The 20,075-nt window shown below is 39.3% G+C and overlaps 1 protein-coding gene across 20 annotated transcripts in view; it reads left to right on the plus strand.

Moving 5' to 3' along the window:
- The window catches only part of ablim2 (actin binding LIM protein family, member 2), a 95,907-nt gene that overhangs the window by 53,869 nt on the left and 21,963 nt on the right, over window positions 1–20,075 (plus strand). For 9 of the 20 annotated variants that reach the window (XM_040141273.1, XM_040141271.1, XM_040141279.1 and 6 more), the window contains exons 7-14: window positions 7,379–7,466; window positions 8,692–8,750; window positions 9,681–9,722; window positions 11,701–11,778; window positions 11,959–12,102; window positions 14,005–14,037; window positions 16,071–16,188; window positions 18,582–18,869. In XM_040141273.1, the coding sequence (XP_039997207.1) occupies window positions 7,379–7,466; window positions 8,692–8,750; window positions 9,681–9,722; window positions 11,701–11,778; window positions 11,959–12,102; window positions 14,005–14,037; window positions 16,071–16,188; window positions 18,582–18,869 (850 nt within the window). The remainder of the gene's footprint in view (window positions 1–7,378; window positions 7,467–8,691; window positions 8,751–9,680; window positions 9,723–11,700; window positions 11,779–11,958; window positions 12,103–14,004; window positions 14,038–16,070; window positions 16,189–18,581; window positions 18,870–20,075) is intronic. The other 11 variants (XM_040141286.1, XM_040141290.1, XM_040141277.1 and 8 more) reach the window with 8 other exon arrangements.

Below are 20,075 nucleotides of genomic sequence, written 5' to 3' on the forward strand. Positions count from 1 at the left end.
GCACTCCACCAATCTTATGCCTGAATATCAGTTTACTCTTCATGGGGAGTACCAACCCCCACCCCCCAACCTGTGAGAACAGTTGTATAATGTCTTCTGTGTAATGTCTCTGGGAGAGCTTTGTCAAGTCTGATGAAATAACCCCGTATGAGGTCATGATGATGGTCTTGAGGCTTCAAAGTTATAACAGAAATCCTGAGTTCCAAATTGGACACAAGGAGTTTGAGAGATGTGAGCATTTAAAAGGCAGGTAGGGTCTAATGAAGAGATGCTTTGAAGTTGCATTGTGGGAAATATAAGATCCAGTTTTGTTTGGTACTTGACCCATACCAGAAACTAAAGGTCAGGAATATCTAACCCTACCCCTAACACTTCTGCATCAGTTTCGACCATTCTTCTTTAAAATCTATTTGTCAGGTCCACAAACTTTATGGAAGTGCAATGCTAAATTACTGGAATAACCCTTTAAACAAAAACAAATAATATCATGATAAATAACCATAAGAATCATATAAAAGAAGGCACGCTAGAAACAACTTTGTGTAATCCCTTAAAGGCAAACTAAAAGTGGACTAAGTATTAGAAACATCTACAAATCAACAGCACCAGAAACTACATCCCCAAAATGACCAGTCCAATATTACTTTGCAGCAGTCCACTCTCAATGAATAAGAAGAGCTGGAAGAACATGGTACAACAGGAAAGAGGGAGAGAGAATTGGATGAGACAGAGTCCATTGGAGAGGCAGATAGAAATCATTGCAGTTGAATGTGGTTCTAGTGAAGCAGCCTGTAGTTCTGCAGTGATGAAGGGAACTGACATGAGATACTCTCCTTGGCTGGAGAGAGGGATGAGAGGAGGAGGAGAGGAAGAAAGCTTTTAGATGGGGGGTCTTGGAGGCTCCCGCCGTGACCTCGGAACAACAGGGCAGCATTATGGGGACAAACAACAATCCTCTCTCACTTTCTCTCTTTCTGTCATTACATGACTGACTCTCACATTCTCTCCTTTCATAAACAACTATTAGGTTCCAGTGTGAGGAGAGCAGCAAAAAACCTAAGAAATGGAATAGGAGCATGTTTCTGTCTTTCTTTCAGTGTGTGTGTGTGTGTGTGTGTGTGTGTGTGTGTGTGTGTGTGTGTGTGTGTGTGTGTGTGTGTGTGTGTGTGTAAATGACATCATCTACATTCATTTCCTATTGTGCTGGCCTATCAGGTGTTTGCTTGATTCTTTGGCCCACAGTGACTGGAGCCAAAGTCAGTCAAGCAGGACTAAAAGCCCACGTATATATAAAGTGTGTGTGTCTGTTTGTGGGTTTTGGTGGTGTTTGTTCTGACTAAGCAGGGAGTGGTCTTTTGTTTGTTTCCTTTAGGCAAGTTTTTCCTTACTTCCTGTCTCCTTTTATTGCCTCATTCCTTAAAAAAAGGAAGGTTTTATAGAAAGGGTTGGCATCGCAACGAAATACAACTAATGTTTAGAGTTTCTAGCTGATAATAGTTAAAATACAATGTATATTGTAAAAGTGTTAACAGAAGAGTAGGGTTTTCTGGCACAAACTCCCCTGCTTCCAAGAATGGAGAGTGGAAATAGGCCTGCATGGAGAAGGGAAATACATCTGAAGATGTCAAACTCCAGAAACAGTTGTAGTATAAACAATAAGTTTAAGATAGTTAACGCGCCTCGGCTTGTGGCCGTCATCAAGATCTGCAGTCAACATATTACAAAGATCATTTCAAAAAGATGGATAAGATAGAAAATTATTCTTCTAACACCTCCTCTATACAAAATTGAGAACGTGGATGCTCTTCTACTGTTTATGGACCAATTATCAACTTGGGTGACGCCCAGTTATGGTCCATTATTGGGGACACAATGGATGCATTAAGAGAACTGGATACCTTGTTCAAAGATGGTTCCCCATTCAGTCCTATGAAGGTTGCTCACTGGGCACAGATGCTGAAAATGCCTCCATGGGCTTCCATAGGACATGCTCAATGGTGTCCTACTTTAGAAAGTTGAGAGCATGACTAATGTTGTATGTGAGAAACAGGATTTTGAAGCGTACATTTAAGCATTTGCGTCATCCCATGATGTCTACTTGTTGCCACATTGGCTTCATTTCTCGCAGTTTAAAATCTGCTCTTTCTGCTTGGTATCCTGGGCTTTCAGACACTACTTTGGCAGTGGAAAGAGGAAATCTGAAACTGAAAAAAGCAGCTGGAATCGCCTAGATCAATTCGGCGCTCCAATACAATACCAACAATCACCTAACACATTTCCAACTAAACATGTCAGGTTAATCAATATCGTTCACCTTCAAGCGGGGAGGGTGAAATCAAGAAAATTCATACAAGTATTCAAAGTTTGATTGTCTTAGTATTATTGTGTAGGTCAGGATTACAGCTTGACAGTTACAATGAGTGAATTACAATATGTTCTGTAGAAAGAGGATTTCGAGCTAGCTAAAGGTTAAATAAGCTACTTTCATTTCCAACACATCTTTCCCACTCAGCATCACCTAGAGGTGAGTTAATATTGTATGATATTAAAGATTATATTGCATGCAAACTAATAAAGACATTGAATCAAACTTTCTATAGTGCAGTTCTTCTGAGAGATTCTGATCTGCCCAATAAATACGGGTCCAGCTCTTTGGCATCCTTGTTATTTTAAAATCAAATGCCAGCGCACACAGTTGTCTCAGTGTATTAGCTTTAGAAGCCATTTTCAGTCACTCTACATGTGCTGGAGTGCACAGTCTTGAGAGAGTAACTGTGAGACTGAGCATTCAAAATGTCATGACATTTGGTTGAGATCAAAGAGTTTGCTCTGTGGGGACATATCAATCAATACCTGGAACTGGCAGCAGTAGAGGAGGGTGAATTGAAACTTTGTTTATTGTTTTTGCCTACATCTTTGTTGCTCGGCTTCTCATTGCTCTGGCATTTATGCATTGCTCTTCCCAGAAATCCCCTGTCAGTTAAATAGTGTGAGTAGGTGCTGCGATACCTCTTTCCTCGGATTTGCTGTTAGGCCCTCTTCACAGTATCAGTGGTATAAGTTGTACTCACCCAAAGATGTGCACAAAGCACAGTGCAGAGGCAGAGTGTAGCATAGCTTTACCTCCGCAGTGAGTGCCAGGCAGCTGGGAAGTCTGGGAAATTTGAGAAACAAAACATTAAAAGCCCATTAGTGAATTGTGCATTTACCATTATATTTACGACTGGTCACTTTAGGTTATGTTATGTACAGCTGTAAACTCCTTGGTTGCACATTAAGAGGTCACTGACAGATGTGGTAAAAGTATTGAAAAAAGTATGAAACTTGTTGAACGTAAAGGCATAAAAACCGAAGGAGATGTAACACTCAAGGTGATGTTGCCATGAGGTTCAGCACCTCAGCTCTGTCCGTGAGATAACAATTGCTCATGCCGCTACAAAGCAATTCTCCCAATGATCATAAGTAGGTGGCCCTGTTTACTTTGTCTAATTAGCCATTGTTGCTGTCACTGCTTATGCTGACCACTAAGTCCTTTTATTTTTTCAAACAAGCTAGAAATGTTAAATTCATCACCCATCATGTCATACTGTAAATTCATTATATCGTTTAAATATGGGGATAATGGTGTACAGACAATCTCTCCTCAGAGGCTTTCATTATATTTAACAAGGTTGCTGATGACAAAAAGTTCCACAAATAGTTGTGTAACAATGAAAAAAGAGAGCTAGCTAGAGAAGTTCAAACCCAGAGTACTTTCTCACCTTTGCACAGCTGGCCAATCACAGTGTGAAATGGGTGTGAACCTTGGATTGTTGTGTTCGGAAAGTTACAGAAATGGTCGGACACAGACCCCCCTCCCATCCCATATCGGAAAGAGGTGGGGGAAGGGAGTTTTCGAAGTAAATGGACCATCCAACAAGCAGTTATTACAAAGTATACTGGCACCATACCTTTTCAACAGACAGTCTGACAATAAAGCCCACTTAACACAGCGATTGGCCAAGTCTGCAGAGGTGTGAAAATAGACAAGGTTTGAGCTTCTCTCTCAAGCTCTCTTTTTTCATTCTTCACACAATACTTTTTTCACTTTTTGTGTGTGTGCCTGAAACTGTGTGTGTCGGACGACACATAGCACAACCTAGATGAAGGATACTGAGGCCTTGAGTGTGAGTGTGTATAACAGGAAACGCACTTTAAAAGCTTGAAGGGGATATAGATCTAATTGCTTCTGTGTTCTAATAGCCAGTGGTGCAGAGAGTAGAAAAAAAAGAAAGACAAATTGAAAATTAGAAAATAATACACTGACTGCCCTAGATCTTGAAAAGAATCACTGATTTTCTGTGTGTGTGTTTGTGTGTGTGTTTGTGCTGAGCCATGCCCGGCTCATCAGATTTATTCCAATCTTCTAAATGGATCACCTCCCTCGCCTGACTCGTTTCTGCAATTGCAGGATCAGGGGATGGACAGGGCATTAGAGAGGATCATTATGAGAAAGCAGATTGTCTATAGGTAAATGGATAAATAAAGAGGTGGAAAAAGCTCACCAAGCTCTCTCCCAGCTCTTTACCAGGGCTGTTTCAAAAACGCTAAAATCTGCGGGATTCTCAGCTACCCTGGCTGACCAGCTATAGCCCAATTCCTAAGTAAAACATCCAATCATCAGCTTTCAAGTTCATCCCCCCTCCAACCCATTCTCAACCCCTTCACTTCCTTGACTTATCAGTCCTACAGGACATTGAATATGATAATTTTCCACTCATGCAGCCTTGGAGTCAGACAAAGGAAGGATTTGATTGCAGTATTATCTCCTTTCCGGCCCTCTCATCCTTTCCATGTTTGAATATCAATTCAGTTCCAGCCTTTTATCTCTGGGCCTCAATGTTTCTAAGTCAACTTCCTCTTTTCTCTCAGTCTCTGTCTATCTATCTGTCTCAGTTCAGTTCAAATATGAGCTTTTGGCATGGCGTCCACAACATGCTGCCAGTTATCAAGCACCCGCCCTTCTTTTTCTCCCAATAATTCCAGGACCTGGAGTCTCCTTGCTCATTTTTGGTCAATACATCGCTCTGGTTGCGTCCTCTCACCATCTGCTGTCCATTTGGTCCAGATAAGCATTAAGCAGAGTGTTATCCAAGAAACAGGGTGTCAATGTCCTGTTTTGTGATATCGTTCCACACTGAGATGACGCAGCAAAGTGGAGGGACCTCAGAGGGATTGCGCATATTCAGGCGGCCGTTGAAGCAACATGGGATGCCTTTGGGAGGTAGAGATCAGCAGACATCAGATGACTGTTGAGAAAAAGAATGATTTCATCGCAAAAAGTATCCATCTTGAGTCGTTTTGAGTCCAGAAATCATGTGTTTTAAAACAAGACAATCTGCCAATAGAGTGAGATAATTCTACTTATCTAATGGTGTTTTGATTGTCATAAGCCAAAACAATAGAGAATAATACATTAATACTGAGGAAATCCCTACTGAGCAGGTGCAGTGGTTTTTTGGATTACCCAACAGACTGGAAGACTTCTTGAAATGGGGATGTTTTTTGGAAGAAAATCAGGTTTTGAACCAACAGTTTGCTAGTTTCAATCCCTGAACCATCTTGGAAAATCTTGTCGAGAAAAGTAATAAATTTCCAACAACAACAACTACTTTTGAGTAACCCTTGAGCAAGGCACTGGACCCACAAACTGTTCTGAAGGTTACTTACAGTAGTGGAGGTCCAAAGTGTTGATTTAGAAACAGACCTGAGAAAAACCTACCCAAGGCGGACATACAAACAGTAAATAACTTGTCAAGAACGAAGACACCTGATCCACAGGGACCCATAGACAGTCAGGCCGGATCCAAATATACCCAAAGATAATTAGACCCAAATAGTTCCTGAAAGGAGAAAAAGAACACCAACACTAGTAGCCACATTCTGGCCCCAGCCCAACATGGGTCCTTGGTCAGGTCTCAGTTACAAGGAACTAAGTGGATCTCTGAAGACCTCCACACCCCAGTAGCCTGTGGTTTTTAGTCCAAAAGCAATCAACAGTATAAGCGTAACAGAATGTCAAAGGCACATCCATCCTCACTGCGTAAACCCACTCCTCTCATACTGCCTTGTGGATTCCTCTTCAAGCTCAGAAGATAACATATGACCCCCATTACCCTCTAAAAGTCAAGCCACATTGTCTCAACTGCATGCTTAACATACAGATCATAATAAATGGTTCAGACACTGCAGGGTCATTGTGTAGGTTTATTGGGAATTTGTAGGAGTGCAGTTTGAGTTGAGTGTTGAGGACAATTTCACCCCTGATACTAAAGCTGTTAAGATAACAGTTCATGGACTTGGGTCTTTTTCCCCTTTTGATGAATGTTGATCAGTCACAAGTATGTAAAAAAAAAAAAAGTCAATTGTTTCATACATACATACGTGGTAGTCTTTCACCTCTCTCTGCACTGAATGTAGTTGCACTGCTCTTTACTCTAAACAAGTGCTCCACCTTGTGGCTAATTATTAAAACACAACCTTTTCTTTGTTGTCATTCGTAGCTGGTGGCACTTTAATCAAGGAATGCAAATTGGACTCTGAATTACAATTAACCCAGCAACCCTCCTGGGGCTGCCTATTCATGATGCATTAGAATTTTTAATGAGCTAATTATGAATTTCTTAATTAAGCGTGCCTTCAGACTTACAAAAAATAATCTTATGTATTCATACAGGCACATACAGAAACACTAATGCCTTTGCATCATTTTGTGTTTGGGGCGATAGGTGTGATGATGAAGTAAAAAAAAATGGTATTTATAATGTAAGCCCTTGGACATCAATGGCATTGGAAAAATATAATTTTTCCAATGCCATTATGCACTCTGAGTGATGAGACAAAGCATTTAGAGACATTTTGATCCTGTAAATGTATTGGGCACTCAGCTGTAAAATCAGTTACCAGCGTTATCCACTGCACTTGGAAGGTTGTTTAATTTAATCTGTGTTAAATAGGTTTGTTGTCATTATCACACCTGTACAGTACCCAGATTATGACTATACATTACATTCCCATACCTCCCAACATCTGCTAAGGGAGCAGATGGGCTAATAGTGTGTGAGTGAAGGAATGCTTGTATACCTTATGGATCCCTCATATATGGGAGTCCATTTCTGCTAAAAGAAAAAATAGGCATAATAGAAATACTTGTCTTAAGTCAAAATTATGACTTACTGTAATTATGACGTTATGAAATCTGACAAATCATAACTCGGGATAATCTGTCAAAACTTTGACTATGTACTCATAAGTCAACCGTATGAAATAGCTTGAGGACCCCTTTAATGATTTCCCTGAAAAGCATAAACCAACAATATTCTTCTTTCTTGCTTAACAGGCTGGAGAGAAGCATTACCACCCCACATGTGCCCGCTGTGCCCGCTGTGAGCAGATGTTTGCAGAGGGAGAAGAAATGTACCTGCAAGGTAAATGCAGATTTGGGGGCCTCAGCTACCTTCGCATCTGATATATATTGTATAGTCAAGCTCTTTTATTCTAGCTCCAAACTTTCAGAGTAGGTACTGGAACTGTTTCTGTTTACCACAAAGGATTCAGTCCTAAAACACATGACTGTCTATTCTTAGATGATAAGAAGCACCAGAGCTAATAGTCTAACGATGACAGAAGTTTTTTGGTTCGCTCTGTTCCCTCTATCTTTACTCTCCTATTCCTGTCTCTTTAAAGCCCTGTCACCTGTCTTCAGTCTCTATCTTCTCTCACTCACTGTCAGCAGTATATGTATCAGCATAAACCCGATGCGTTATGGGTCTTTTTGTTCCTGATGAACTGGGTTAGCAGCTTAGTGAATGAATCGTGCACATTTTTGCCTGAGTCATACCACCACACTCATAGAGATGTCATTCACGGCTGCTAACACAAAGTCGCAGCTGCTGCTTTGCCTTGGACGGTTGATTTGCTTCAACTCTTATTGCACTACTGCTTGTCACTTTAGGGTGAATGGATTTAGTAGTGGAAATAGCTCTCTGACACCATAATCATAAAAAAAAAGCTCACTGCAGATTAAGAAACGAGTCTTCACAGTCTCGTTTAGAAGTAAGTAAGAAAATGATATTGGATTTTTTTAGCTTCATCTTGTATAGATGTCAGCAGTTTTATCCATACATTACTTTGTCATAGATGATATATAATATACAGCAAATTAGAGCAATGGATTATTAAACCAACAGTACTGACACCTACAAAAGAAGACTGTAGTAAGTTGAACGTGTGACAATATAAATGACCAGTATGTAGCATAATATTACAAGACTAAGAGCCACAGCCTTGCAAGCAGCTGTTTGGCTTTACTTGCTCACTAAACTGCTTTGATCTAAATGGTAATGTTCGCATGCTAACTGTTGCTATACTTTTGTGTTGACAAGGACTATGCTAACATGCTGATGTTTAGCCAGTATGTTTACCATGTTCATTGCCATCTGAATTTTAGATGTTTGCATGCTACATTTGCACGAAGTACAGCTGAGGCCCATGGAAATGTCATTAGTTTAATAGCTATTTAGTCATAAATAAATCAGCCAAGCCGCCATGCACACCATCCCTATAGCCACGCTACTAGTGACAATATGACAGGACACGTGAAATGCTTGAAATGATCTTTGACAGTTCCTCTCTTTGTCCCTGTGTCTTCAGGATCTTCTATCTGGCATCCTCCGTGCAGGCAAGCAGCCAAGCAGGAGGAGAAGAGTAAGGTGGGTGGAAAAGACCGTCGAGCCATAATTGTGTCCAGTACGTGTCAAAACTGATGCTTGCGTCAGTCGTGTCACAAATTCCCAAATAAAACCAAAATAAATCCACATTAGACCCAAGAGCCCCAATCCCACCCCCAGTGTTCTAAATTAGATGTAACATGGGAAGAATTGAGAAGTTTGTAGAGGCTGTATAGTAGTTTGTTGAATTATTTTCCCAATTTTTTCTTTGACCTCCCTGATACACCCTGAAACCCATTCGATTTTAAATATTATCGGCAAACTTTATTCGAACTGCTGTTCTAGACCTCTTTGGCCTTTTTGTGTTCCAACCTGGATCAGTAAGGAGCAAAAGATGAATGTCTGCTATCAGTGTAAAATCTCTTTATCTCATACATATCTTATAGTCTGGCAGACTTAATGAAGGTGAAAGCTGTGAAGGTGCAAAATGCAGCTGTATGCAGTGATGATCGGGCATGGAATCCTCCCAGTCCCAGTCCACTCAGCATATACTTTCTACTGATCTTTATAGTATACAGTTTTTACAGTTAGGTTACGAGAAATCACAGGAAATAGAAAATAATAATGTAAGCCCCTTGGACATCAGTCAAATGGTGACTGCCAATTAAACTTCACAAATGAAAAGAAAATGGTTTTCAATGAATATATTTTGATATTTTTCAGTGTTTTTCTGAGATCTTTTTGGAGCTGCGCTAAAGTCACCAAATACAACAAAAAAGTTACTGAGTTAACTCTAATGAAGAGACCTCAAGGTTCATCAGTAACTACACCAAGGATGCAACTGACCCTTCACAAGAAAGAGGAGGAGGGGTTTAATTCAGTTAATTATTTTTACATTGCATCAACAGCCTCACATCCAGTATCTGCCCTTCCTCCATACTCATTCCTCATCATAACCCCTCTCCTTCCCAGAAGCAGGTCCGGATACAGCTCAATGACGTCCCTGAGCAACAGGTTGGTGCTCTCGACGTCCCTGCAACCACCCAAACCCCACTCACCCCCCGAAAACCATCAGGTGCATGGGTTGATCATAACTGTTGACACCTACTGCTAGATTTGCTTCATGTTTTGCGCAGCCACACCCACGGGCCACATCGCAAATACCCTGAATGTATCCGTCCGGTTTCCTAAGACCTCTCATGTGACAGATCTGATTGGTCAGTGACTGTGGATGCTGATTTTCAGACTGTGCATGTACAGGGATGGTTTAATGAACAAGCAGAGATGACTTGACGTGACAGTACCTGCATCTGCAGGATACATCATCTGTATCTGTAGAGGGTAACACTCACACAACCTGAACAGAGTGGGCTTCTCCGACTTGTTTAAAGATAGATATACAAGATGATAAAGATCAAACTGTAGCCATAGCCTGTGTTTTTATTTTTCAAAAAATGAATTTGTTCTGATGTGGGGAAGATCACATACTCTCTTCAACTTGTGTGCTATAACAATAACTGATATTTGCTGATTGCCCGTTCCCAACACAGCTTCACTAATAGAGCCACAGTGTGCGTGTGTGTTTGTGTGTGTTTTTGTGAGACTTAAGTGCTATTGCTTTATTGCTTGTGGTGAATAAAATCTACCAACAATGAGAGCAAAAAATATGGAAATGATCAAAAAGTCAGAGGAAGGGTGGGCTAAAGGCTAACTGAATTTATTCAAAATTGTATTTGTTTTTATGCATTTATGCATTTTTAGTTCACTTCAGTTACTAACAGTCATTCACAGCAGTCAACAGTCAGTCACTAATTAGGTTTGAGCCAGCGGGGGGTCGACATTGTTACTTGTTGCTCAGCCCCATGTGTATTTGTGATTTCAGCACTCCATGCGTTATTTCATGACTCTGAACATGAATATTTTTGACTTTGTATGTGCACATACATAGAGCTGAGGTTATAGAAACTACTCAATACTCTGAGTTTTGACAGGTTTATCATTTGTACTCACCATGTCTGGATTCTGGACCCATCATTTGGGAAACAAACGATGTGAAACGCTAGTTAAACATCCTCCTGTCAATAGTACAGGACACGCAGCACAGGGTGTGCAGGAAATTCCAGTGATTCAGCAGCTGTTGAGATAACATGATAGAAAAGTAACACCTAGTAGGAATCTGTGCTAACATTAGCAAGATAGGCTAACCAATTTCCAGTGTCTGAGAGGAATGCAAACTTAACAGAACTATGGATCTCTACTAGTTCTCCAGCTAGTGGCAAACTGCAGAAGTTGTCAGACGCCTGAAGCCTGAACACATTGTTTTCACATATTTGTCTGAATACTGTTAGGACCATGGTTTCTATTATTTATAAACCACTGTGACAGACAGCAGTGTTCATGGCTACCCTTTTGATAATAGGTTGTAAGCTGAATATCTGTGGTATGAGTGTTGGTAGGACAAAACAAGCAATTTGAAGATGTCCCCTCTGGTTCTGGGAAATTATGATGACTTTTTCTTTTCACTATTTTCTGACAATTTACAGACCAAACGATCGGATAATGCAAGAAAAAACCCCAAAAAAACAAGCAAGAGTTTAATTCTTGATCAAGAAATGAACCGTTGGTTCTAATCATTAGTCAGCATTAACAGAGTGGGAGTAGCTATGGCACCCTGCTCTCACTGTAGGATTCGCTGTGTTGTAAACAGACTATTGTGCCTTTCGTTCCACTGAAGAGAGGTGGCTACTGTCATGTGGTTGCTTAAAGAAAAGCAAAAGGCAGGTTTGAATTGAAAATCTGGATTAAATCTCTGTTCATACAAAGCATGAGGTTGAGTGGATTAGCAATACATATACCTAATATTTCTCTTTGTCACCTGCCTCCACGTATGAGCATCTAGCATGTTTAAACAGTAATTGTGTGTGTGTGTGTGTGTGTGTGTGTGTGTGTGTGTGTGTGTGTGTGTGTGTGTGTGTGTGTGTGTGTGTTCCAGGTGACCCGTACTTCAAATGAAAGCATCACCTCAGTCCCAGCGTCCAGCGCCTCAGGCTCTCCCAGCAGAGTCATCTATGTAAGACTGCGCCACCAGGGGGCGACAGAGCTGCACGTGGTTTAGTTTTGGGGCCATAATCCCTGTACTTCAGGGCATCGTATCTGTTTGAGAATGATCTGTAGCAGTTGTTTCATACATCTTAGCTCAAGAAAGCTCTGAAATACCAGTAAGTGAGTTCTTTATTCTTTCTGCTGCCAGGCCAAACTGGGAGAGGAGATGCTGGACTACAAGGACCTAGCAGCTCTTCCAAAGACCAAGGCCATCTATAACATAGACAGGCCTGACATGCTGTCCTACTCCCCATATATCAGCTACCCATCTGAGGAGAGGCACTACGGAGAGGTAGACCAGCCTCTTACCCTTCTCTACTAAGTTCTTCTTTTTACTCCTCTCTGTTCCAGTGGTGAACTGCACTTAAGTACTTGAGTTTTACTTGAGAATTAATGGTCTTACTACTTTATACCTCAACTCCACTACATTTCTTTGAAAGCTATAGTAAATATGTACTTTGCAGATTAAAAAAATTCAAACCTATATTTAACATTTGAAATCTGATGCATGAAATAAAATAAATTAAATTACCCAACTGCATATAAAGTACTTGAACTTTGCTCTGCCTCAACCAATCAACATAATGAAAATGCAGCATACATGGCCATGGACAGTAAGAAAGATTCAATAAGATTTAATTAATTAATAATATACTTTGTGCATTCATTATATTATTATTATGATACTAAATATAATGCATTGTTTACTTTCTGTCATATATAATATAATGCATGGTAATTTTACACTGACAGCCATTCTGCCTGCATAATGAGTGCACTTATAGCAGCTACTGGCTTCAATTGGTTTAATATTTCTCCTCGCTGCAGTGATGTAGGTGTGTACTCCAGGGAGTGGTCAGTACACCATGACATCACAGTTGGGTGTGGTTTCAGATGCTGTAGAGCACAATTACCCATCAGTGATGCTTTGGTGTAGTTACTTTTTAAATAAAGTTTACTGATAATATTGACATTGTGAATGCCAGACCTTTACTTGTAATGGAATACCTTTTACATTATGGTATTACCATGTTTACTTCAGTTTAGAATAATTTCACCACTGCCCTTTTCTCTTTCTTCTTCAAAGTTGTCGTGACATTTGACAAAATATGGAGTGACTTTCTAATAATCCACTCTTTATAAATTGAGTACAATTTGTAACCAATTGCTCTATTAATGGTTAATACATTTTTTAATAATACTTTATAGATCAGTCATAAGCCCTTTAAAATAACAACGTTTGGGTTGCCGGTTTGTGAAAAATCCCTTTGGCTGGTGTTTACCTCCCAAGCGTTGCACTTGCTATGTTGTTTTTGGCTACAGTTCGGGAGAAGTGCTGCAGAGCATCTAAATCAAAAACTCGATTTATGAACACTTGATATGTTTTTATTGTATTAATTGCAGATGACTGACTACTATATCAATTGCTGTTGGTGTATTTGAAATTGAGAGATCTATAAATGCAGAATTTATTGCTTATCAGTTAGCTTGATAGCTTATTAGAGACTGAGAAGTTAATGGCCCATTATTATTGGCTTTATGATGTGGCTATTTTTCAAAACCAGAGTTGTCCTTATTAAATCTGTCATCCTTAATAATTGTGTTGAAATCTTAAATGCAATACTGAATCATTTATTAACCTTTAATAAAGCCAATAGTTTTATGAACCAATTTTGGGAGGGAAAAATGGTGGGAAAGAAGAGTAATGAATATGCCGGTGTTTTGCCAAGAGATTTGATTAATCAGAAGATTAGAGAGGTGATTTCATTGCTTTTGTATGTTAAACACATGAATACCCAACAGACTGCTTGTAGTTTTGTGTAACTTTCCTTTTAAAGCTTTTGTGTTGCCTTTTTTTCCTATTTTTCACTTTTTGCTATCCCCCATCGTCCTCCCTCACACTGAAAGTGAAGTTAGTAACGGTCATTCATCCACGCCACGCTCGATTTTCTCTCACCTCACACATCCATTCCTTTGCAGTGCAGTCACAGTCTCACAGCCCTGAGCCTGTAACTTGAACGTTATACTTTGGGCCCTCTTCATTCATCTCATCCATCCATTAGGAATGTCCTCACTGTGGACATCATTACTCACTGACATTGAATGATGACTTTCATGGTTGGATAGTTAACTCATATAACCTCACATATGAGTTTGTCCTAATCATTGGCTTTCTCCCCCTCTTCATTTGCAGTCCCCCCAGCTGCTTTCCCCTACTCCTACTGAGGTAATATAATGCCCTATGTCTCACTGTGCTTGTCACACCCCCTTCATCAATGTAACATGCCTTCCTGTATGTGTATGTGTGTGTGTGTGTGTGTGTGTGTGTGTGTGTGTGTGTGTGTGTGTGTGTGAGTGTATGCACTATGTATTACTATGCTTGGGAAGTATTTTGTTGTTTAGGTTTTTTTTGGGGATGCAAGAACTTTTAAGGGTTTGATATGAGTCAATGGTCCATAAAGATGCTGCTGTTTTGATTAAAGCAGCTGATATATCCGTATGCTTAAAGGATTTTGGCCATTATTTCTATCAGTTTTCTTAACACTGTACTTAAAAATTGCTCAGATCTTGGAACACGGTAACAGCGCTACAATAAAGTCCAGTGGGGCAACAAAAATTAATACTCAGACATGTTGTAACAAGCTTGAATGATTTAGCAGTTTAGCCAAATTATCTAAACCACTTTATTTGGAGGTAATACCTAAAACAACCACACCTGAAGTATTGGTAGTAATCCTTCATTACACAAAAAACCTGGTCACAATTATGGTGCGGTAGGTCAAAGTTGAAATTTTCTGTTCCTCAAGTTTAGGTAACTTGGGGGTTTGTTTGCAGCTTGTCTTACTGCTCATGTTTCTTGCCCCATCAAATTGGTTTTTAGTTATGTAGCCACATACCCACCCTGGTTTAATTCAACACTTAATTCTATAATTTGGTCTACTATTCAAATGGGTATGATGCTGTGCCCATTGATAGCTACTTCCGTTGGCTGATATAGGCAGGATTAGGAATGGTGGCATCATCTTCCTACGTAGCTAGCTAGCCACCTAGCCACATCCATGAAAAATAGCAGCAGAAAAGCAACCACAAAAATGTGACAAGTGTGGATAAGATCTTTGCAACTATACAAGCTGTTGTGAACCGACTCAAAGAAATAACAACTCATAAACCGGCATATTTCTTTGTCGTTAAAAAACATCAGGCTAATTGCTCCTAGCAACCACTACACCAGCGTCCACGGGGCCTAAAAATGACGTTGAAAGGAACGGATATGTAACTTGCTACCAATTGTTTACGGCAAAAGAAAACAAAATATACCCATCCCAAAGAGAAATTGACGGATATGAACATGATGTCAGGCCAAATGAATGAAGTGAAATAAAACAGACGATTTAGTCTGATTATCAGGCTAGTTGCATAAACAGACCCTCAGCCATGAATTTGCTGGATACAATGTTATTATTACAAATACGAATAATGGTCAAAGCTGGTGAAATAAGACCCAGCTTGTACTTACAGTGTATTACCCTATAAGTATTAAGTGTCAGCATTTTCAAGCAAATTACAATGTTCTAGTATTTTTGCTATGATTTCATCCTTATCAAATACTCCATGAACAAACTGTCTGACAGTTGCTTTCCCATAAAAAAAACAAACAAAAAAAACCAAAACAATTTGTATTGTTTGTAATTTGGGTAAGCTGACTCTTGAAAGAAGGATCAGTGAGCCAAACTCTGAGATAATATTCAACTTAATATCCTTTGAAATTGAAGTATAGAAATAAAACTTTGTGCCATTAATATTCATCTTTTTCAAAACAAAGAAGGACAAATAAAAAAGGGGAAATTACTTCGATGGTCAGTTTTCTAAGCCAACTGCTAGCTGTACAGTATATCACTGTTAGTGATTGTCAGTTGGAAGGTGTATTCTATATCTCATCACATTTTTGTGCCTTAATTTTTGATTGGCAAAACTTTTTTCATTTGTTGATTGATGTTTTGAAATAACCTAATCTTCTCTTGAACATACCAATAAGAATATTTCCCCTGATACCTGTGTTATCTTGGTCTTATATATTCCTTGATTCTTTGTATACCTTTTGTAATATCATTGATCCATTTCATTGACATATATACGTATATCAGAGATTGAGTCTTGCCCACATTCCTGTCTCATACTGCAATTAAGGAGGGATTCTGTGAATGTTTCTCAGTAGAATATGCTGATTTCTTTTATTACTTTTTGTGTTTGTGCATCCAGGGTGATGAGGAGAAGTCACCCCGTCAGAGGAGGCCCTCCAGCCCCAGCTCCAACAGTTCCCTGGGGGGCTATGGACGTTACACCCCATCCCGTTCCCCCCAAAATTACAGCCGACCAGGTATCAACTTCATACACACATATGACACATACACCACAATCTATGTAATGCTTTTGTCACATGAAAATGTTCAAGTTATAGTATGAATTTCTAAAATATGAAAGGATTATATTGCCCAGAAATCATGCAACATTGCATACATTCTTTTTGCTCTTACCCTTTTTTTTAATCAGTAAATAATTGAGTGGCAACATCAGAGCTTTTTCACACTGTATTTAGGAGAAAATGCTACATCACGAAAGATTCATGACTTCCTGTATTTGAAGAACATTTCCCTCCATTGATTATTCTCAAAACCAGAAATTCAATAACAGGCTCCTCTCCTGGTTGATTAAAATCTGCAACCCATATATTACACTGTCAAAACCCATTAGATGATCTCATGTTAAGTAAAAGTCTGCTTTAGTATTTTGATAAAATTTTCACTTGGCAGCAGCTATTTATTCCTTTATTATACATTATGTTTCAGGTATTTCAAAATTTAACTTTATACTGTATTTGCTCAGGTTAGAAATACTTTATGTTCTTGTTCTGATTGTAATAGGAATCAAAGTCTTTACGAGCATTATCCTCCGTTTTACTAGGACAAGATGATACAGCTTACTTTAAAACAAAATATTTGGCCTCTCATTTGAACAAAACAAAATACCATGTTTTTGAAATTTTCTCAAATCTACAGTAGGTCTCTAAGATCAATTGGTTTCACTTAGGGCATTTTTGAAATACAGGTCATGAGTCCATGTATCCTACAATGACTCCCCACCCTCTTTTTATTGGATATTTCATTTTTTATATATGTATTATTTTCTCTAATTTTTATTTCCCAAGATTATGGTCTCAATGCTGTTTCAAAGCCACTGTGTCAAGAAAAAAATTCTGGTGTAGAAATATTGCAGTCCTTTAAGGGACCTGTGTGTAGGGCTTAGGCATCAAGCGATGAGGTTGCAGATTGCAACAAACTCAATACCCCTCCCCTCATCCCTCCCTTTCGAAAGCGTGTAGGAGAACCTATGGTGGCCTTAAGGTAACGTAAAAACTCGAAAGGTCCCCTCTAAACCAGTGTGTGGTTTGTCCTTTCTGAGCTAATTTAGAAACATGGCGATGCAACATCTGTGGTAGAGGATCCGCTCCTTGTATAGATATGAAGGGCTCATTCTAAGCTAACGAAAACACAATGATTCTTAGTTTCAGGTGATTATACACTAATGAAAACATGATTATGACAATATATTCCATTTCTGCCAGTAGACACATGTAAATCCTACACACTGGTCCTTAAAAGGGCTCGCTATTGAATGGTCATATCCTTAGGCAGTAATACTTAACCCCTCCCTATTTAGTATTTATAAGCAGCATATAAGCAGTTAATAATTTCTTACTAACACAGTGTAATGTAATTGTAAGCAGATACAGAGTTTAGTGTTTAAGAATGCGTTGGTCAACAATTATAATTTTACTATGAATTATTTGTATCTGATGTATAAACAGTTAATGAATGTAAATACAGTATAACCACTGTAATCATAATATATAAACACACATGAACAAATCCATATACTCTGTTAAAATGCATTCAGTAACTCGGTTTACATCCATGCACAAATCATTCACTAGGGGTTTTTAAACGTTTTATAAATATGTTCAGAAGTCAGTGAGACATGTTGAGCTTTAAGGTTTGATTGTTGACCTTGAAAACTAGTTAACTCAAGGTGCACTTACCATTTGTCCTGGGGCTTTCAGCTGCACCTTACGAACTTCAGCTGCAGAATGTGTTTGCTCAATTGTCATTGAAAGTAAAGAAGATGTATTTATAAACCTTTATAAAATAATATTAATATCGTATATAAATTAAATAATAAATGTAAGTAACAAATGCTTTATATTTCATAGTTATATAATATATGAGGACCTATGTTATATGATTTCAGCTGTGTTATACTATACATTTGCTTACTACTACATTTATGTATGTTTATATACTGCTTATTCATTGTAAATAGGATTAGTCAACATATGGTGCTACCAAAAGTTTGTATTCCTCAAATTGAGATATTGTCTAGGCACATACCTAGCTCTGTTCCTATACTTATTTATTTTTGTTGGACTAAAAGAAATCACATTTGAATTTAAGAATTTAACTTGAAGAAATAAAGCTGTAAATTTGTAGAATGCATACTCCACCATCGAAAGGACATGTCCTCAGTGTTGTGAGCGGTCCTTTTAGAAACTGATAAATACTTTACTAAGAAACAACAAAAAACAACTGAAACCACAACTACAACTCCTGTTTTCAATGCAAATTTTCAAAAAGACTTCACTATGAAGACACTGTATACATTCACATTTTTATCTAGTGACTCAATATGTTTCCTATGATCTGATTGCACATTCAGGGCCAGAGTTATACCTTGGCGGTAGATACAGCAACCAGGCCCGTGACTCCAGTTCCCTTCCTTTGCCCCCAACCCTCATGGGTGGCATTAAGTACCCTTCAACCTGGGCCAGGGACTCATCCTCCCTCCCTGTTTACTATTCTGGTGGGGCTGAAGGGAGTGGAGGTGGTGGTGGTGGTGGCAAGTACTCACCTACACCAGCAGGTGGCAGTGCAGGTTTGTCTTTACACCTAAACCCCACCACCCTGGCCATGCTGCAGCAGCACAACTTCATCCCTTACTTCAGAGGTATCAAAGCACACTTAGACCAAGACCTGGTCCAATACAGACAATAGACAAGTTTCTGGAGTTATTGCTGTTGTCAAACCTCAGACAGAAATAAAAACCTTAAACCTTTCAAGAACTACCAAAAAGCTAATATTTGAAAAGGGATTTAACATGTCCCAAAAGTGGGGTTTCTAAGGTGCTACCCGACTAGAATAAGTTTTTCAAGCCTTGGATTTAGGAATAGCAGCAAGGTGACGGTCTTCTCTGTATTTGACTGAGATCAAAGGTCCTTAAGAATGGAGTGCTGTGATACAACCACTGAATTGAGTTCACTTGGCATGACTTGTGGTTAATCACCAAATTAACCATGTGTTCGAAACTCTCACTCTGGGTCTTTGGGTCTCTTGATTCACCATAGACCAAGGAGTTATAATGGGAAACAGAACGTCTGACTTGGTGTGTGCTGCATTTGGGTCTGTAACCACTGTTTAATCACTCATGAAGGTTTATTTTCTTTAATTCTTGAACTAAAGCCATGAAACTGCTAATGCTATTAACGATACCACACATCCCTGAAATCAACATCACAAACCAGTGCTGTACACATCCCCCCTTGCACGCTGTAACCCCTGCAAAAAAGCTTATCCAACCACTTCCCTCTGCTTCATCTTCTCTCCATCTCCTGATCGCCCTCACCCCCAGGGTTCAAACAGGACCCCCTACCTGACCCTAAACCTAGGACATCCCTGCATCTCAATTTACCACCTACTAACGGTAAAAACTCCAGTAGTCTTTCTCTTCTTTGTGTCTCCCCTCCCCTAGTGGAATGGTTAGCAAGTTTTGTGATGTTGTTGTCCGGTATTGTGGTTTCATGGGGTGCATCAAGGTACATTCGTAGGACCACTCAGTTTTCTCATTCTGCTTGCCCTGCTCACTTGTTTCTGTGGATGTGGTTGTTGTTGTGCATGGTTAACTTGATGTAGACCTGACTGTGACCCTGATACATTTGGCATTATCTTTTGGATGAAGATTAAGGGTGATTTCATTTTTTTGCTTGTCTGTTCAGATTCTTGACCTAATTTTTTGCCTGCCTTTGACTTCTAATCTACCCTGTTGTTTTTTCTTGTTCATCGTTATGTGTTAGATTTTATACCCTTGATGTTACTTGCTTTTGTCCTTGTTGTGAATCTGGAGAGTGCAGGTTTTGTGTTTTGATGACTGATAAAA

Source organism: Xiphias gladius, chromosome 12 (genome assembly GCF_016859285.1).
Source record: "Xiphias gladius isolate SHS-SW01 ecotype Sanya breed wild chromosome 12, ASM1685928v1, whole genome shotgun sequence".
Taxonomy (NCBI): Eukaryota; Metazoa; Chordata; class Actinopteri; order Istiophoriformes; family Xiphiidae; genus Xiphias; species Xiphias gladius.